The sequence below is a fragment of the Adiantum capillus-veneris genome, chromosome 21 (genome assembly GCF_014529385.1).
Source record: "Adiantum capillus-veneris isolate H3 chromosome 21, ASM1452938v2, whole genome shotgun sequence".
NCBI lineage: Eukaryota > Viridiplantae > Streptophyta > Polypodiopsida > Polypodiales > Pteridaceae > Adiantum > Adiantum capillus-veneris.
In genome coordinates this window covers 101,226,161-101,246,995 of record NC_140951.1, presented here as the reverse complement: position 1 = coordinate 101,246,995, position 20,835 = coordinate 101,226,161, and the positions used below count along the sequence as shown (strand labels likewise).

General features: G+C 40.1%; 1 protein-coding gene across 1 annotated transcript; it reads right to left on the bottom strand.

Annotated features, from left to right (window-relative positions):
* Positions 1-18,708: 18,708 nt before the first annotated feature.
* Positions 18,709-20,159, bottom strand: LOC147431439 (putative E3 ubiquitin-protein ligase ATL44). The gene has a single exon (XM_086494578.1). It carries the CDS (start codon positions 19,871-19,873, stop codon positions 19,319-19,321), a length of 555 nt encoding a protein of 184 aa, XP_086350704.1. The 5' UTR covers positions 19,874-20,159; the 3' UTR covers positions 18,709-19,318.
* Between the last annotated feature and the right edge of the window lie 676 nt (positions 20,160-20,835).

Below are 20,835 nucleotides of genomic sequence, written 5' to 3'. Positions count from 1 at the left end.
GACACAAGAACATGTTGCATCATATAAGCCCACATAGGGTAGTTGTCCCCATCCAACCTGTCCTCAGCAGCAAACATCTTGAACACATCTGTGTTGTTGTTGTCAGCCATGGTAAGTGGTGCACCTGATGTGAAAACTGCTCGAAAATAGGAGAAATGGAGCGGGAACAACCTGTGCTATATAGCAAAAACCGTAGAAGACTATAAGGCACCTATTATGCAGAAAACAGCACTGACAGAAATTCTGCACAAAATGATGAAATAGCCTGTGCAGTACTATCTGTAGTGGAAACGGAGGCCGTAATGAGCCCAAATCAAAATTCTGAGCATACCAAGCTCTTTGAGCTTACCCAAAATATTTGTCGACCTGCGAATGCTCACCAAAGCTCACTGAAATTGGAAGAAGTGAGCAAGCGTGTGTTGGAGCAGCTGGCGACTAAGCTCGGGAGGACGTGACCTGCTCTGATACCAATTGTTGGAATTAGGGTTGCAAAGAAACACACACATCTTGGAGAAGACGAAGGAAGCTCAAGGCACACAATAGAGAGTGTGTTACTTAGTGTGCAATGTAAAGATAGATAGACCTAGAGTGATGGGCGTATATACAATGCACGAGGGAAAAAACCTCCTAAAGAGGGAAAAAATGCCCCGGTTGTCCTAGTGTGTTCACACACATAACTACCACATGTATATGGTAACATCAAGTTGTAGAATGCTCCACCTTGACCTTTGTACCATCTTTGACTTGGTTCTCCAATTAGATTGGCTTTTATTGGTTGATATGTTGGATCTTCCATTACCGGCTCTTGACTATAGATCTGACCACTATAATCCATGTACAATGACCCTGATTGCATATGCACTAACTGTATGCTTTGCAGACTTGTGCAGATTTTTGGATAACCACTTGGGTTGATTTTTTGCACTTCTATCTACACTTCATCTTTAAGCTTACAATACCTGGCTCCACTGAAGTCTGTGAACATCTGGGGAGTTTTCTACATTTGGCTTTACTCTGATCAATAAGATCTTGGATTTTATGCTGCTTTTACTGCTCACAAGATACCTATGACCTTCTGAATCTGAATATAAAACTTTATCTCCATTGTATCCATATAGTTGTAGAATCTGGTATGCTGCAGTTGTGCATGTGTTGCCATTGCTACTAGCTTGCTCGATTTGAGTCCATATTGGCTCAATCTACAAAAATTGTCAATTGACAGATTTTGACGTTGCTTAGCAGAATTTCTCCTGCCCGGCTTGATAAAACTGCTTGTCAAAGCGCTTTTGTAGTTGAATGCTCTTTAAACTCGCAAGAGTTGATTAACTCTAGCTTGACAGTTTCAAAATTGATTGCAACCTTTTGAAACGATGAAAACATGGGTCTTGAACAGATTAATCTACAATCCACCGTGATTTGTGTCTGCTCGTCCAATTGGAAGCTAATTTACAGCACAATTACTCGCACTAGCCAATTTCTCACATGTAGAATTTTGGAAATTTGAGTGTCACTCAATCGGTTGTGAGTTGGTCGATTTCTCGCTTTTTTCAGCTGTTTGCTCGATTTTTCTTGGCCGCTAATCTCGATTTGTGCTCGCTTTTGCTCGGTGTTTGCTCAATGTGTGGTACACTTTCTCACTTTGCTTTTGCTATTTTGGGTCTTTTTTCGGACTCGTTCTGGCTTTTTTGTCTTTTTCTGGTACTTTCGACGACTTTCTTTTTATTTTTCCTAATTATTTGTGAAAATGAAAAATTTCTATTTTTCTTAGTATTTTTTATGATTTCTTATAATTTTTTGGGAAAGTTTTAAATTTTTATGATTTTTTTTGGTAATTTTCTAAATTTTTTGTGCTTTATTTTGTGAGTTTCAAGAATTTTTATGATTTTTCTATGTGCTTTTTATTTTTTTGTGAATTTTTCTAAATTTTTTGCGTGAATTTTAGAATTTTTTTAATGGATGTTTTGAGGCTTTTTACTTTCTTGTGATTTATCTATCAATTTTTTATTTCTATAGATTTTTCTAAGATGTTTTTATTTTTTTAATGAATTTTGTGATTTTTAAAACTCTTTATAAAAATTTTGTGAGTTTTTTATGTTTTTCAACTTTTTTGTAAATTTTAATCTCTTTTATTGTTTTTTTATGATTTTTTTTTTTTTGAATTTTGAATTTTTTTAAAAAAAAATTATGTTTTTAAATTTTTTTTCCTTTACTTCGTTTTTTAATGATTTTTTTAGAAACCTTTTTTTTTTTTATAATTGAAATTTGGTTTTTTTACTTTTTTTGTTTTTATTCTTTTTTGGTAAATTTTTATTCTCTTTTTTTTTTTAAAAAAAAAAATAAAATAAAATAAAAAATTCAAATGCATGACTTACTTGCCATTGGCCGCTTGCGTGGGTGAGTCCCGTTGGCGTTGATTGCCCCGCTGACAGCACCGAACCGCGCGCACACGTGCTGAGGTGGGGCGTTAAAATACAGCAGCGCTAATGCGGCCTGGCTTGGCGTGTAGCGAGTGAGAGAGAGAGAGACGACCTAGCGCACAGAGCTGACTGGCGGCATTGATTGAGGACAGGCTGGACTGGGCACAGAAAAAGAAGAAGAAGAAGAGAATACGTGCAGAGAGAGAAGGAGAGAGAAAAAGTTAAAGAGAGAGAGAGAGGGGGTGTTCTCACGAGAAATTAAGGACCAACTGGAAATTCTCCCGGATTGTAGGTCAAAATTTGAAGCTTTTGCCGGTAATTACACTAGGCTTTGTGAAAATTTATCAGTTTTCTTCAAGTCAAATTTAACTGGATTTCAGTGAAAATTTAACCGGGATTTTTAGGATTTCAGTCGGTTAAAATACATTGGACCCCGGTTTTTTAACACTCATGCTGCAGCGAGAGAGAGGGGAAACGTGACGAGAAGAGAGAGAGTGAAGGTGTGGGATTGGTTCACACAAAGCGGGAGGAAGAAGAAGAGACGTATTTATGCGCCGCAAGGCACGAGGTTCAAGCTCGAATTGGCTTTTTTTATTATTTTTATTTTTATTTTTATTTTCCAATCGTCCAGAAATGCCAAAAATAGGCCGAAAATGAGCCGAAACTCCAAAAAATCGCTAGAAAATCCCAAAAGTTGCCAAAAAATTCACAAAAAATTTCAGGAATTTTAGAAAATGATCGTCATTCACTGTAGAGCATTTCCGACACCCAAAGCACACCGAAAATAGCAGATTTAATCTTAAACGTAATTTGCCACAAAATTGTCCACCCGGCCTCCAAAAATAGCAAAACGCTCAAAACTCGACCACGGAAGGCACAAATGCGAACAAAATAATGCCGTAAATACACACGCACAAAATAGCTCATAAAGTGCAAAATCAAATTTTTAATGGAATTACCCAAAAATTAATGCAAAAACTAGCAAAAAATTATCCAAAATATACCCTAAAAATTTCTAAAGATTCTTCACACATTGGGGAATAGTGTAGCCAAATAAAATTGCACAAACCACATCAATTCAATTGCCAATAATTTATCAATAAAATCAAGACTAGGCAATTAAACTGGCAAAATACAGACTTGATATAATCAGAGTGTGTAAATCCCTGTTTTGAGCACAAAAACACAGAAATTCATCATTACACACATCATTTATGCAATCAAAACATTGAGTTAACCATGAAAATTTAACACTTTTTAGGCACACACACACACACACACTACAAAATTGGCAGTTTTTACCAATCTTTAGGTGCGCACACAAAAGGGTTAAACTTGTCAGATTTGCAATGTGACTTCACAAATCATTAGTTGGACATAACCACAACACACATCAATCATCACAATTCAAAAATCATAACGCACACATCGATTTCTAGGTGCTCAAACATAGGAAAAACAGTGCACACATACCTAAAATTAGCATACACACACTCAATTAGAGTGCACACACACTTGAATTTGACCATCCAAGCATGCAATTAACTCAGTTAGGCACCCAATTAGCAACACACATTCATCAATTAGCAGTTCAATCTTGTCAAATCATACGCCACCAATTCTTAAAAATTTCGGCATTACGACGGCGTGAAAATGAAAAATCGCAAAATTTTCCATCCTTAACATCAACATTGTATTGCATCAACATAGCATAGCATTACATTGCATCTTGGTGGGATATCTACACAATTCCACACATCTCTAGATTCTAAGGAGGTTGAGAATACCACCTTAATTACCTTTCCGTTGAAGATCAATTGAATGGTCGAATGCTCCAATCCTTCATAGCACATTAGTAAATTAGCAAAAATTAGTCAACTTAGCAAGGGGTCAGTGAAAAATTAGAGTGTGTAAACACACAATTGGCAAGATATGGTCACACATTAGGGAATTATGAACACAATGCTTCATGCACACACATTCAAAATCCACAAAAACATAAACACACAAGTGAAATTAGTAGTGAAATTAGAGTGTGTAAACACACAATTGGCAAGATATGGTCACACATTAGGGAATTATGAACACAATGCTTCATGCACACACATTCAAAATCCACAAAAACATAAACACACAAGTGAAATTAGTGAGGAAACGTATTCGTTTATGGCACAATTACACTAGCGTAGGCCATCATCCCCGACAACGGCGCCAAATTTTGGGGGTCCCATCCTTCGAATAGCTCCAATGACCAACAAAATTATCAATCCAGAGGGATGAGCTACCCGGCTAGGGCATGGAAACACTTACACGGTTAGTGAGCTAATCATGGCAACACAAATGGTTAACTCTATGAGGTGAGCTTCTCGGCGTGTGAAGGAGCAAAGCCGCAATGAAGGGCAATCTCCATATCCACTTCTCCTCACCTCTAATCAACCCAATCACACACACTACAATTGCAAGACGCACACAACACTAATCCTATCATGCAATACTCTAATCGCAAGCACACACACATAGATCTATCGAGCACCACACTCCAATCAAACCTACATGCAAACACAAGAAACAGAGGGCAATCAAACAAGATTAGAGAGAGATTAACCACTAATTAGTTAAGATCTAGTTAATCTACGCATCACAAGAAATCATAAGAAGTAAGAGAGAGGCATAGTGAGAGAGAATGAATCATTGATTAGTGTTAATCAAGTCTCATGAGCAAGGAGAAGCTCAAGGACTCCATAGCCACATACCTTAGGAGCTCTCACCAAAGAGTGCTCTCAACAAATGAGCTTGAGAACCCTAATTCCTTTTACACATTGCCCTATATACCTAGGTTAAAAATATGCAATGTCCAGGTGCCCAAGGCCTTTAGGGCTCACCACTTACTGAATTTGCAACCTAAGCATAATAATTGACCTATTCTTTACAGCTTGGAACTCCCATTGAGCCCCTAACACATTAAAATATTACAATGGCTTGAAATAAATTTGGAATCTACAATACGTGACCATTTTGAGAAAACGTGAAAAATGTGTAACTCCAATTTTTACTGCTTCTTTGCATTCATTCTTGATGTGCCGTCTTCGGTCTTTAGCAGCTTCTGTTAACTAACGTTGACTCAGTTAACATCCACATAGGAGACCTCTTCAAAGATCCTTGGATAACATGATCTTGTTCAAGCACGTCACATCCCTACAATTCAACTTGAATACTTGAAAAATATTTCTTTTTCCATTCAGGCAGTTTATTAAACTTCCTAAATGACATTGAATCCTCAAATGTTAATCCCAAAAAATCTGAAGAGAAAGTCTCTCTTTGCAAGAACTTCTCCTCCTCCGTACCACCATAGTCCCGCCCTATAGTGGAACCCCAAGAAAATCTTGTGAAAACCTATGCTCTTTGAACTCTTTGTGTATCTTTGGCAATGTATGATCATGTAGTCTATCTCAGTATCTAGCATGATCAACGAAAATAATCAAAAATTGAATAATCCCTCTAGAATACCTACTCTAGATCCTTTTATAGGCTAAGTCGTCATCTAACACCTTTGTTTTTTCATAAGCATCCAAAATTGACTTAATGTGATGAATCATTTGTCTCTTAACTACATCAGGTTCCTGCTCACTTAGTATCTGGCATTCTCTATTGACAATGTTGATAATCTCCTCATGAAACTCATGCTTGGCAATTCTCAAGATGTCGCCCAATGTGAGCTCCACCTTGCTATTGAGAATGCGCTCTTCAAAAATCTTCTTTAAATTTGTAGCCAATTCAATGTGAGATTTGAGTTTATAAGAAGGTCCCCTAGGCTTACCTTGCTTCTCATCTTTTGGTGCCTCTTCCATAACCACTTTTGGATCAAGTTTAGGAGCAAGCCCCTCATCTTTCTCACTGCTAAATTTGGTAGCCCTTTCTAATGTTCATATAGTATCTTCATCTATTTTACGCTTCACTTCTACCATGGATTCATTAACTTGAGACTTGGCCATAAATGCATATACTGAAGAGAATTCACCAGATCAACCCACCCTATGATTTCTTGAATGGAATTTCCATCCTCGTGTAATCTGCCATGAGTCATCTTGCTTGCTTCTGTTGTCTTCAATGCATAAGGCCACAAACTACCTTTAGATTTTACACCTTCATCATCTACCTTATTGTATACCCAGAACCCATATTTTGCTACTTTTGCAAGATAAACATTAACTTTTTCAAAGCACTTCTTCCAAAATTCAAGCCGAGCGGCTCACTTGTTTTCGTGAGATGAATCTTCCTATCTTCCAAAAAGACACATCTTTCCATGCTTCATCAAAATCTTTACAGACTTTGTATTCGTGATCTTTACTATCACACCACATGTAGTGGTCATCCCAATACCTACGTTGAGGACGTTCCCTGGGCTCTACAGTGGAGCTTTTTGCACTTAATCCTTCAATTTTAATTGTTATCCATCTTGAGTATGCTTGCTATTAGAGCCTGAAAATTGGTGCTCATTTTCCTAGATTGAGAGAAAAAGAGCTCAAGATTGATCTCTCCTGTTGCCCATAACCTTCTTCTGTGTCATGGTATAGAGCAAGAGATATCTTGGTGACAAAAGTTTTTCTCCTTTTCTTGCTTCCTTAAGAGAGAGAGAGAGAGAGAGAGAGAGAGAGAGAGAGAGAGAGAGAGAGAGAGAGAGAGATCTTCCCATATCCCACTTTGTATCATCTTCACTTCATTCCCTCCTCTCTTCTTTCTTCATGCTTCTTAATTCAACATCTTTGCGGCAACTTGATGGTCATTTTTTGCATATGAGCTCGCTACTGCCCAATGCGAGCTTCATGTTTCTCCCTTTGTGCTTTGCTCTCACTGCTCATTGGTGAACAAAGCATTTCCTTCCACAATATGTTTTTCCGGTAGCCCCTAATCTCATTGTGATTTCACTCATTCATGCCAAGGTCTTGAAGAAAACCACATGCCAGAAAGGTGCAAACACTAGTGATTGCATTTAGCGAAGGCCTTCTGTTTGCATTTGGTTAAAACCACCCACAACTTCCTTACCACATCCTTAATTTTCATATCCAACAATCAAGGTGTTCCAATAGACGACATGTTGAATTGAAATCTCATCACAAGAACTTTATGTGCTTTTGTAAGGGCACCACATTTGAGTCCACATACTAACCAAAGAATTTCCTAGACTAAGGATGTTTCTCCTAAAACCCTTGATCGGAATTTATATTTGATCAAAGCACTACCAAGCATTGCTTTCTTCTCCAACAAGCCTTCAAGGTGAAATCAAACCTTGAATTCTCTTCACCATAACATGTTTCATCAAAATTCCCGCAAACTTAAGTGATTGTATTGGTGTAGGCACCACATTTAGCACACATATCAATCAAAGCTCTACCTAGCACAATATTCCTCCCATAGCCCCAAGGCCAAGCCATGTTAGACTTATACAACTATCAATGCTTTCCAAATAATGTCATTTTGGATGGAAACCCTTCGTGAACCCTTTATACTCTCATAAAAGCATCATATTTAGCATACATATCAACCCAATCATCTTAAAAGCTTAACATTTGACTTGCATGTCAATCAAGGCATAACATTTACTTTTCATGTCAATGAAGGCACTTGAAAACACCCTATTTGGCCGAGATATTGACAAAAGCAGTGTTCAACTTAACTTTAATGCATCCACTTCAATTGTCCTTTCTCAAAGTTATAAAAAATGCTTAGAAAATTGATCCGGACATAGCATTTCTAAACACCACATTAAGCATAGATTTTGACTAAAGAATTTCTAAGATCGCATCATTACTATGTAAGGAAATATGTCGCAGCTAAATATGACACTAGTTTGGTACCAAAAAGGACACTTTAGTATCCTTTTTTCACAAATTTAAATAAAATGGTACATGAAATCTAGAACACATATCAAGAAATGCTTTTGCAAACTTATAAAATGTTATTCAAAGTACTCATAGAAATTATAATCCCTCACTTTTAATCATAACCTCAATAGTAACTCCACTCATGAAAAGAACCTACGCAAAACACTTGGTCTTTTGATTATAACAAAAATCTAGTCTTATAATTAGGTTACGAAGCTCAATTTCTTGCTATAATAATTTTTTTCCTATCCATACACCTTGAAATCTATGCAAAATCTTATTTTGATGAGAAGTTATATTCAATTTATGAAAATTTTGTTAAAACTGCACTAAATGTCTATGATTTTTCATCTGAAAACTTATCATTATAATCTTTATTTGGTATTAATTTTGGCAAGAGTAAAATTTGGCTATGTTCTTCACCTCATAGCTGACCTAGCATATGAACATGCCCTATGAATTATTTTTCTAGATTTATCAAATAATTATGACAAGTTGCTATAAAAATAGGACACTTTAGTGTCTCAGGACATTTAGTGTCCGATTACAGAATTAGTGTTGATAGAGATCTCACTTTGCTTCACTCTCACCATCTCACACCCACCTTGTTGCATCAACTTCACACACCAAAATGTGTGTAGAAATGGCCACCTTATATAGGCCAAAAGTGTTATCCTCTCTCATGAGAGGCAGTCGTGTGTAGTCACCCTTGTGTAGACAAGTCCAAATAAACCCTCCAATCCACCCATGTGTGACTGCCCTTGAGAAGACAATTCCGCTTTTGAAATCGGCCATCGGCCATTGAATTTGGCCATGGGCCACCGGCCATTAACTTTCGACCATTGGCCAACCGGCCAAACAACCGACTATTTTTGGACTACTTTTCGGCCATCGTCCTGCCATAGTATGTTCCGGCTAGTAATTTTTCTTCACACACAATGGCTTCTCCTCATAATGGGGGCCTTACAAATGTGCGTTTTTAATACAAAAAGTTACAAAGTATAAATCAGGCTCCATACTTAACATTAGAAGATGTTCATCGACCACCGATGGGTTCTTGATGAGGCTCAGACAAACCAAGAGTAGAATGGAATGGTGTATATCCTTGCAATGAAGGGGGTGTTGGTCGGTATGAAGGTGTGCTAAAAGGGGGTGTTGTGATTGCAATGTTCTAGATGTATGGAGTCCCCTCCCTAACTCCCCCATAGTGTGGTCTACTAAGAAAGACCATAGGGCACTCATTGATATGAGGTGTAATGACCAAACAAACCTTGCATCAAACACACATACTCCTCTCGCAAAGAGAGTGAGTACTATCATGACGCTCTGTGTACACTAGGGAAAGCTCAATCTAGACATAGTTTTTTTTACTTTAACATTGCCTGAGAAAATTTAACGGTATCTGCTATCAACTTGTTTGTAGGCTATTGGAGAAAAAATTATTGATTAGTGATGCTTTGGTTGATTTGCATGCCGATGTTGCAGATTGCAAAGCTTTTATTAATATTTATGCTAGTTAATTGCTAGCTTCATGGTATTGAAGAAGAGTGTGGTGTTTGGCAATGCCTTGGTTGATATTCATGCAAAATATGGTGCACTCTAGAGAGCGATAAGTGTAACTTTGTAATTCTAGTCTTAGCCTCACATACTTTCTTAGACACACATGGGCATATTAAATACTAAGAACATCTAAAGAGATACATCCCAAACAAGAATATTATAAAAAATTAATTGTGATTTTGCAAAAAAACCCACATAATTTTATGTCCATGTTGACTAAATCATTATCAAATATGATCGTTTTTCTCCAATGACCTCTTAGCAAAAGAATAGTCTCATGACTTTTTTGCTCATATCATCTTCATACATAATAATACATGTCTTCAAGAAGAGGAGAGGTGACTACTGATAGAAATGTAATTTCTACATTTTGTACATCATGTAGAAGGAAATTGCACTACTTTTATTGTGTCCCTTAGGATAGGTGCATTCCAAGATATACCACACAAAAGAACCAACAATGCAAGTATAATGACCTTTGTTTGCTAAGATATTTTAATTTCCCATCATGTTATTGTAGTAGCATCAGTGCAATAGTGTAATCGTTACAATATGCAAAGGTCTAAGTAATAGGTATATTCATCTGCTCGACTATGGGTAGGATTTTCTGTACATGTAAAGGTTGTTATTAATACTATGCTCCAAAAGGGCCAAAATTAATTTTAAAGAGCTCTAATGTGGCAATTACAAATCTTGAGGAAAAGGGGTGTGTGTGTGTGTGTGTGTGTGTGTGAGAGAGAGAGAGAGAGAGAGAGAGAGAGAGAGAGAGAGAAGAAGAAGAAGAAGAAGAAGAAGAGAGAGTGAGAGAGATGGTGCTCACAAATGTGTGTTTTACCCTGCACGAGCCTGTTCCCATAGAAATATAATCAATGCCAATCAACCCATGCTCAAGGTTGATGTGTTGTGTCTGTTCGCCACTCCTACAATTGTTCACATCCTTGGGCTACTAAATCGCGAGCCACATCAACGAGCTGTTGTAATGGGTCGTCTAAATACTCCACTGGCCCGGGTTGCTGCAATTCAAGAAACAACGTCAATGGGATTCTCCATAGAACAACCTCATTAGAACGTTAATAGCAAGTACATTTCAACATAGCGAGAAAGCGAGAGAGAGAGAGAGAGAGAGAGAGAGAAAGAGAGAGATCTTGAAAGAGCCTCCTCTACCTCCGTATTTATACTTCCCTTGCACCAACCTCTCTTCCTACTCTCTACTCAGAGTGCCTTTGCCTGCCCTCTATCCTCTCAGCCCCATCCTCTAGCTGCTAATTCCACCCACTCGGCCCATGGATTGTTTCCCCTGTAAATTCTCTCTTTCCTACCACACATGCGCCTTCTTCCAATTTTAGCAGCGCGGTCATTGCCCCAGGTCCCAAGCTCCTTGCTTTTCACATCAAGACCGTCCTTCACTGCTCACATCTCTCTCTCTCTCTCTCTCTCTCTCTCTCTCTCTCAACTACTTGCCGAGATTTTCCTTTAACCAGCCCCTAGAAAAGATGCATGAGAAAATGATAATTCAAATTTAATGTGAGACTACACAACACTTTGAATTTTTTCAACATATTCCCATAGTTGATTTTTTTGCGGTCGCAAATGTCTTTCAATGAATTCACACATCGTAGGGTCTGTCCCAAAAGGGCAGGAGAAGAAGATTTGGGAATTTTATAAAGGATGTGAAGTGAGTACCTCTCTCCATATGCAATTTGTACTATCTATTAAAGCAAGAAAGGATTTTGGCTTGCCATGTGGTGCAAATGGGGGCAACTAGAAGGGACTCACAGACAGGCCGGAGGAAAATAAACAGGGACTCCTAGGACGAGGTGTTGAACGTGTCAATAAATGCTTGCACTAGCAAGGGACAATGGTCATGAGAACAAAAATACAACCACAAGCAGGAGTTGTTAGAGCACTCATAGCAGTGATAAGTGGATGACTTTTGCTTGCCAGCAATTCAAGGTACAAAAGCCCCAAGAGGACACTAGTAGCTAGTGGCTACCAATGCCCCAAGTGGACACTAGTAGCTAGTAGCTAGTGGCTACCAATGCCCAAGAGATTGAGAGCTTGAGAGGGACTCAAAAATATGCAAGCTACCTCCACCCCTCTCTCGCCATCATTCTATGGCCTACACACAAAGTTGATGTATCAATATCTCTCTCTCTCTCTCTCTCTCTCTCTCTCTCTCTCTCTAGTAAAGTGTGACATATAATTTAAATTATGTTGTTAATTTCAAACTTTTTTTTTAGCACTTTGCAAAATGCAATTTACATTTGATATGTTTTATGCAGGTCAAAAAATAAAGATGCTCATTTGTGCCATTTAAATTGGATGGCTCAAATGAGAATCTTTATTTTTGAAAATCCTTGTAGAGACATTATAAACAACAATATAAGCGTTAATAGATGTGGTAATGTTGGGGTATAAAGCCCAATGTGGTCGCCCAGGTAAGTGGGCGGGCCACCAGGTATGTACACATATTCTTTTGTAAAAACCTAATAAGAACTCACTATGCTCTACACATTACAGTAGAGCGAGTTCACCATATCATCGTGCTCTTCTTCTCGCACTCTCTCTCGCGTCGCACTTCCGCTCGTACTCCTTCAACTGGTATCAGAGCTCAGATCGAGGCTCGGGGCAGCACTGCAGGAGGCTAGAGTCACCAACTCAGATTGGAGTGAAATTCGACAGGTGAAGACACGGCCCCAAATCTCGTGGGCGACCACGAAGGGCTTGGTGTTGTCAGAATTTCATTCTGAGGTCATCTCGGCCACCGTTCGGCTTCGACAAAGGTCTGCGCAGGCCATTTTCGACTACGTGGTCTCGACGGGTGCAGATCCGACTCTGCAAATTTGGGGTTTTTGGCCTATGACTGCAGGTGTTGAGGATATCGACACTCCCAAAGTGTTGATTTGTGTCTGTCTACACATCGAAGGACAGCTCACAATTCTTGGAGACGTGTCACATACGACATGGGCGTATCTACACACAGACTGTAGGCGACATCCACTAGTTCATCAGGTAGCTTGTGTTTGCTGCTTGATATTCCAGATTTCATCCTGAAATTGCAGGTACTTCCACATGGGATATATTGTCAGAGATGATGTATGTCTGTTGAGGGTTTGCTGGCTGTGAGTCACGCAGCAAACAACCGCCGTAGCGGTTACAACATACAGTATGACTTTGTGGGAAGTCTATGTACTGTCAGATTTACTGCAGCCTTTATTGAGGGTCGAGTGAGGTTTTATTGAGCTGGGGGATTCTCGAATGTTGAGATCCTTTCGGTGATACAGGTCTTGGAGCGATCCCTCGAGCACCCTTAGATAGGCAGCTAGGATGTATTGACTGTGAGTTAGATAGTTGGGATTGCATCTTTGCTTTACTGTTGTTGAGGCATTGTCGTAGTCTATGCTTACAGGACAGTGACAGAACAGTCAGAGACAGTACAGGTGCAAGACAGGTTTACCCACATCTTACAGTGTCAGAGAGATAGTGTTTTTTGAGCTACTTTTTGGTCTGTTTTTTAGTACACCAGAGCCATTTTACAAAGGAGACTCTGCCAAAATTTATGGAGAATCTGAAGCTTTCTTGGTTCATTTGACAGGTTGATATTGGTTCAGAGGTCAGTTTACAGGGGAAACTCTGCCGAATTTTTCCCAGGAAAGTAAACCACTGTGAAGCATAGCTATGGCTGGATCACAGGACACTGCTCTTTACAATATCAAGAAGCTGGATGGAACCAATTTCCCATTGTGGAAGAAGCAGATTTGGCACGTGTTGGTACAAAAGAAGCAGATAAAACCTATAAAGCTCAAAGGGATAAAACCAGAAGATATGGACGAAGATGAATGGAGCGAAATGGATGAATTGACACTTTCTACCATTATGCTGACTTTGGCAGAAAGCGTTTACTTCAATCTAGCAAACGAGATGTCGGCTTATCAAGCATGGTTAAAGCTGAGTGATCTTTATGAGAAGCAGAGTGCAGCTTCACAGGTATACTGGCTTAAGAAGCTTGTTGACTTGAAGATGAAAGAAGGGACACCTATGTCCAATCATCTGAATGAATTCAACACAATCTTTAGTCAGTTGTCAGCTGAAGGTGTCTAGTTTGATGAACCTGTTAGAGCTATGTTCCTGTTGATCACATTGCCGGAAAGTTGGGACACTTTTCGCACAGCTTTGAGTAATTCTGCACCTCCAGATGGTTTGAACATAGCACGTGTAGAAGGAAGTCTGCTTACTGAAGAAACCAATAGAAAGACAATGGACAAAGACAAAGGAACAACCTTAGTTGTCAGGGGAAGGACCAAAGAACAGTACAAAGGTGGAAAGAGGAATCAGTCTCGTAGCAAGTCCCGCAGTGCTAAAGGCAAGAGTGACATAGAATGCTACCATTGTGGCAAGAAGGGTCACATGAAAAGAGACTGCAGAGAATGTAAAGCACAAAAAGGCAAAGAGAAAGCTGAAGACCATGGTGAGAAGAACAAGTCCTCAGTGAAGATTCAAGAAATAAATGTGACAAACACTGTTGTAGAGGATGACAGTCTAGTGTTAGGAGACATCTACTTCTTGAAGAATACAATGGACTCAGCTCTTCTTACACCATCTGATGGAAATGCACTGAGTGACTGGATTATAGACTCAAGGGCATCACTTCATGTGTCTCCAAACAAGGAGTGGTTTACTTCTTATGTGACCACTAAAGATCATGTTCGGCTAGGCAATGGGCAGACATGTGAGATTTTAGGTGTTGGAGATGTTCAATTGAAGTTTCAGAGTGGCTCTTCTTTCACGCTGAAGAATGTGAGACATGTTCCCGCAATTACAAAGAGCTTGATCAGCACAGGTTTACTTGATGATGCTGGCTACATCACCACTTTTGGACAAAACATGTGGAAGATATCCAAGGGTTCTATGATAGTAGCACATGGAGTAAAGTCTGGAGGATCGACTTTACATGATTTATGTATCAAATGTCTCTAAAAATGTAATCAATGTAACCGAGCAGCCGAACGTTTCTTTGTGGCATAGCCGGTTAGGACATATGTCCAAGAAGGGAATGGAAATCTTGTCTCGTTCTGGTTATTTGCCTGGCTTTTCATTTAATGATTTTGAATTCTGTGAACATTGTCTGTATGGTAAGCAAACACAGCAGCCACATAAGCATAGAAGCAGTAGAAGAGATACACAGTTGGCACTTGTTCATAGTGATTTGTGTGGACCTATGCCTAAACTATCTCTAGGGGGAGCTTCTTACTTTATGACATTTATAGATGATTACTCGAGGAAAGTATGGGTTTACTTTCTCAAGCACAAGGATGAAGCGTTTAGTGTTTTCAAAACGTTTGTGACACTTGTGGAGAATCAGAGTGACAAGAAGCTTAAATGCTTACGCACTGACAATGGTGGAGAGTATGTTTCAAAGGCCTTTCAGGACTTTTGTGAGTCAAAAGGTATAAAACGTGAACTTACTGCTCCTTACAATCCTCCTCAAAATGGTGTTGCTGAGAGGATGAATAGGACCATACAAGAGAAGGTCAGAAGTATGTTGTCTAATGCACAGCTGCCAAATGGGTTTTGGGCTGAAGCTGTATCAACAGATGTTCATCTTGTAAATAGATCTCCTAGCAAGGTTTTGTAGAAGGATTCAGTGCCAGAGATGGTATGGTCAGGCAAAATGCCCTCATACAAGCATCTCAGAGTCTTTGGCTGTGAGGCATATACTCACGTTCCAAAGGAATTTAGGAACAAACTTGAGCCAAAGAGTAAAAAGTGCATCTTTCTAGGCTATGGTAATTCTGGTGAGATGGGGTACAGACTTTGGGATCCCGAATCCAGAAAGGTTGTCCGCAGCAATGATGTTCACTTTAATGAATCCAAATATCATTCTAAACCAGAGAGGGTTGAGGAGATTAGAAGAGTTGTCTTCCAAGAAGATGGACCTACACGTGCAAGACAAAATGTCAGGGCTCAAGAGGAGCAAGGACAGGATAGAGTGGAACCACAGGTTGTGGCTGAGCCTGAGCCACCTATTGTGCGTAGATCTGGACGTGTCACGCGACCTCCTGATAGGTTTGTTCCATCTATGAACTATGTCATGTTGACTGATTGCAATGAGCCTTCATGTTACAAGGAAGCAGTGCAAATGAAGGACTCCAGGAATTGGCAATTGGCCATGCAGTCAGAGATGACAGCTTTGCATAAAAACAAGACATGGAAGCTAGTTAAATTACCACAGGGCAAAAAGGCTCTACCTTGTAAATGGGTTTACAGGTATAAGATCACCGCTCATGATAGTCAGCCAAAGTACAAAGCAAGGCTTGTTGCCAAGGGCTTTAAGCAAGAACAAGGCATTGAATTTGATGAAGTCTTCTCTCCGGTGGTCAAGATGACTACATTGAGATGCTTTCTTGCATTGGTTGCCATATTAGATTTGGTGTTGCACCAAATGGATGTCAAGACAGCGTTCTTGCATGGTGATTTAGATGTGGAAATTTACATGCAGCAACCAGAAGGGTTTGTTGAGAAAGGCAAGGAAGATTGGGTATGCCAGTTGTTAAAGAGTCTTTATGGCTTAAAACAATCACCGAGGGCATGGTACCATAAATTCCACAAGTTTATGCTTTCTCAAGGCTACAAACGTAGTAAGTTCAATCACTGTCAATATACAAAGAAGGCTAAGGATGGTAGTTGGCTGTTCCTTATTTTGTATGTGGATGACATGTTGATTGCTGGCAAGCACTTGGAAGAAATTTCAGCTTTGAAGTCAAAGATGGCAAAATCGTTTGACATGAAAGACATGGGTGAGGCAAGTCATATACTTGGTATGCGCATTGAGAGAGACAGATCAAAGAAGTTGATTTGGTTATCTCAAACAGAGTATATTGACAAGGTTTTGCAACGTTTCAATATGGAGAAGGGAAAGGCACTGAGTGTTCCATTGCCACCATATGTGAAACTTAGCAAACAAGATTGTCCTGTGTCTGAGGAAGAACAGGCTGAAATGGATAAGATTCCATATGCGTCTGCAGTGGGTAGTTTGATGTATGCAATGATTGCTACTCGCCCAGACATTGCATTTGCAGTGGGAGTGGTAAGTCGATACATGTCAAACCCAAGCAAGAAACATTGGGAGGCAGTGAAAGGAATATTGAGATACCTGAAAGCTACAAAGAGTATGCGTATATGCTATGGGAGTCAGGAGCTAAGTGTAAAGGGTTTTACAGACTCAGATTATGTAGGTGACTTAGACAACCGAAGGTCTACGTCAGGGTATGTCTTTACATTGGCTGGTGGAGCAGTATCATGGCGTTCTAGATTACAAGATTGTGTTACTCAGTCTACTACAGAGGCTGAATATGTTGCAGCATCAGAGGCATGCAAAGAATCAATTTGGCTTAATCGACTAGTAACAGATTTGGGAATCAAAGAAGAGATGCCAGTGTTATATTGTGATAGTCAAAGTGCTATACAATTGGCTCGCAATCCAGTTTATCACTCAAAGACAAAGCATGTGGATGTGAAGTATCATTTCATTAGGGAAATTCTTGAGGATAAGCAACTTCAGCTTGTCAAAGTTCACACCACAGAAAATCCTACTAATCTACTTACAAAAGGACTTCCCTCAGAGAGCTTTGAGCATTTTCACAAGCAGTTAGGTGTAGGGTAGTACATCACTTCTCTACATTTCTTGTATATTAGCTTGTATAGTAGCTTCTCTCACACTTAAAGTACCACATTGGACTTTAAGTGGGAGGTTGTTGGGGTATAAAGCCCAATGTGGTCGCCCAGGTAAGTGGGCGGGCCGCCAGGTATGTACACATATTCTTTTGTAAAAACCTAATAAGAACTCACTATGCTCTACACATTACAGTAGAGCGAGTTCACCATATCATCGTTCTCTTCTTCTCGCACTCTCTCTCGCGTCGCACTTCCGCTCGTACTCCTTCAGGTAATAGGTGTTGTAATAGGTGCACATATATATCTGCATCTATTACCACACATATTGTTGTTGGACCCTTACCGCATCCTTTACCACCGCTATTCAGGATCACACAATTGTTTCTCTTTCTATTTTCCTTTGCTAATCTGCAACAATAGTGACGGTTCTAGACTTTTTTCTCTTATAGTGCTCCAAAGACTTGATCATAAGTCACATAGGTATAGGTAAAATCCATTCTATTTAGGGTGAGATATATATAGCTTGAACATGAAAAGGGTTGGTATAGCAATCACTTTCATAGTCGGTAAGAACATTAATATAGTTTCATAGTTCTTTTAATGCATTACGATGAGATAAAATGGTCTGCAATGGATGTGTTAGTCATGGGGGGACAATGCACCACTAAGAGAGGTAAAAACACACATAAACACAGCCATGCATACATACACACACACACACACACACACACACACACACACACACACACACACACATATATATATATATTCAATGTGTACCTTGGTCTATGTGTGTTACGAGTGAGTGGGAGTTTCCTCACTATCTGTATGTCATCTCTCTCCCCTCTACATATCACCTTTGCATATAATCAAAATCTTCTCTCTCTCTCTCTCTCTCTCTCTCTCTCTCACACACACACACACACACAACATGTGTTCACACACACACACACACACACACACGCACACAAACTTATTTGATAAAGCCAATTTTTTCATACAACTAATTGATGTTTCTAGTTCAACTTCTCATTGTATATAAAGAAAAGTTGACCCATGTCCATGTCTGCGAATTAGTCGTGAGAATGTTTCCACTTTTGCTACTGATTTTCTCTTTGATTCATTCGTATCGGCTATTGAAGTTGTTGTTTACTTGGTTTTATCGTAAGTTTGACACACCATAAGGATTACACAAGGTACTTACTTGTAAGGAGTCCCAAGGGATTCACTAGTAGTACTAGAGAAAGGTCACATGCATGCACCAAAATTGCCTTTTTAATCCTTGTATATGTACGGGCCCTCCTTTGTAAGATCTATTTTCTTTTTCTTTACAAAACGCTCATAAAGCCTCCCCCCTTACTATACAGTCAGGTGATACCATAGGTAGCCCTTAGTTAATACCACGGGTTATTTGGTAAAGAGTAAAATGAAATTTTAAAATACTAGTCAAATGAAGACTTCATTCATCCTTTCCATCACACGATTGTGTATGATCCGAGGTATTCCCTGCATTAGAACTACAAGAGATACAATGATGCTCTCGGTCTAGAGTCAACAGATAGAGCTAGATAATTATAAGCCGGTGCCATGAGAAAAAGCATGGAGGGAAGCTGAATTGATTCTCCACGCTATGTTGGCCAGAACCTCCCAGGATATGGACACTCTAAGTAGGGAAAGCTGAGATGACAGCAAGAAAAGGAAGAAAAATTATGGGTCACTTGGGTCTTGAGGTGGAATTCTCCTCATTTGAACATGCCCCTAGAAGACACCTTCATTGGGTGTAGCCTAGAGAAAATACTTGATGTGGGTGTCTTCTTTCGAGAGGGAAGATGAGAGAGAGCCATCACTGGATACCACAATCTGAACGTGGACTTGCAAAGAGGGACGCTCTGCTAACATGGCCTCCATGAGATCACCCCTGCATGTGGGGCAAGAGGAGCTCTTCACCAGCCACGTGTCAACGCAGCTGACGTGGAATACATGCTGGCAGATGGGCAGCACACGGATTCGCTCCGTGTCTCCAAAGTCGACAAGGCAGATGGGGCATTGGGGCGTCGTGGCAGCTTGCGATTGGGGAAGATTGCGGAAGAGTGTAGAGGGGATGGAGCTGAGGTAGCGCTTTTTGAGGCCGGGTGGAGCAGGTGCGAGGGATGACGTGGTATGGAGGCGGCGCAAAACCCAGCGCAAGGTGAGGTTGAAGCAGAAGGCACTAAGCAGGAGGAGAAGGAGGGACGTGGCAACGATGAGGATCTTGATGTCGAAGGAGGACGTGGGTGAGGTTGCGAGCTCGAAGCCGGGTCTTGTCTGCTCTGCGTCCACCATTCTCTCTGAGGATGCCATCTCTCTCTTTCTCAATGCAAACAGATTCACGCAGGCGTCATGTTCTTTTGCAGTGCTGCGCTTTGTTTTGCGCTGGCCACTCTCTCTCTCTCTCTCTCTCTCTCTCTCTCACACACACACACACACACACACACACGCACACAAATGCACGCAGTATTGAGCAGGACGGTCGACTCCCTTAATAATGTTGCGACGTACCGGCCCTTTGATCTCTTGCTTTCAAGGCATGCGCACCGAGTCTCTCTCTCTCTCTCTCTCTCTCTCTCTCTCTCTCTGCGCGCTGCGCTGCGCCTGTCGAGAGCTCATAGGCTGCTTCTCTTTTTATACACCAGCCCGCAAACCAGGAGGAGCTGCAGTGAAAGGAGATCAGAAGTGGCGTCGCGGCCCCGTCTCGTCGCCGCGCAAACGCATGGACTCGCTTTTCCTTTTTAAACACCGGACATCATCATGCTTCTAAATGGTGCGATACCCTGCTTTTGGCTTTAGGCGATCCTAACAAAGCTCTCTTACCGAATAAAATTTACATTTTGAACCCATGAGTACCCTCCACCTTTCTTCTTGTTTAATCCCCTTGCTTTTGATGACCTTATCCACGCCTCCATTATCATTGATTCTTACTCTTGCATAATTAGTTCCCTATGCTGAGATTGATCAATGTGTTTATTAGTACTTTGCCCTTAATGGCTTTCTTTACCTTACAAGATCATATCTCACACATGACACATAATGGACCTGTATGCTCCATCTACACCTAATCTCACATACGGCATACGGTGACTTTTGTGCATCGATCTCATTGTGCCTTTCCCATTTGTGGCGGTCCTACATAAGAAGTCCTTACGATTAAAGTCACTTAAATTTGCATCGTACAAGGGCTCATAATATACTTCAACCTTTAATTATTGAAATGAAGAAGGCTTGACTTATCAAGATCCATGTGCCGCCTCATTACAAGTTTAGCA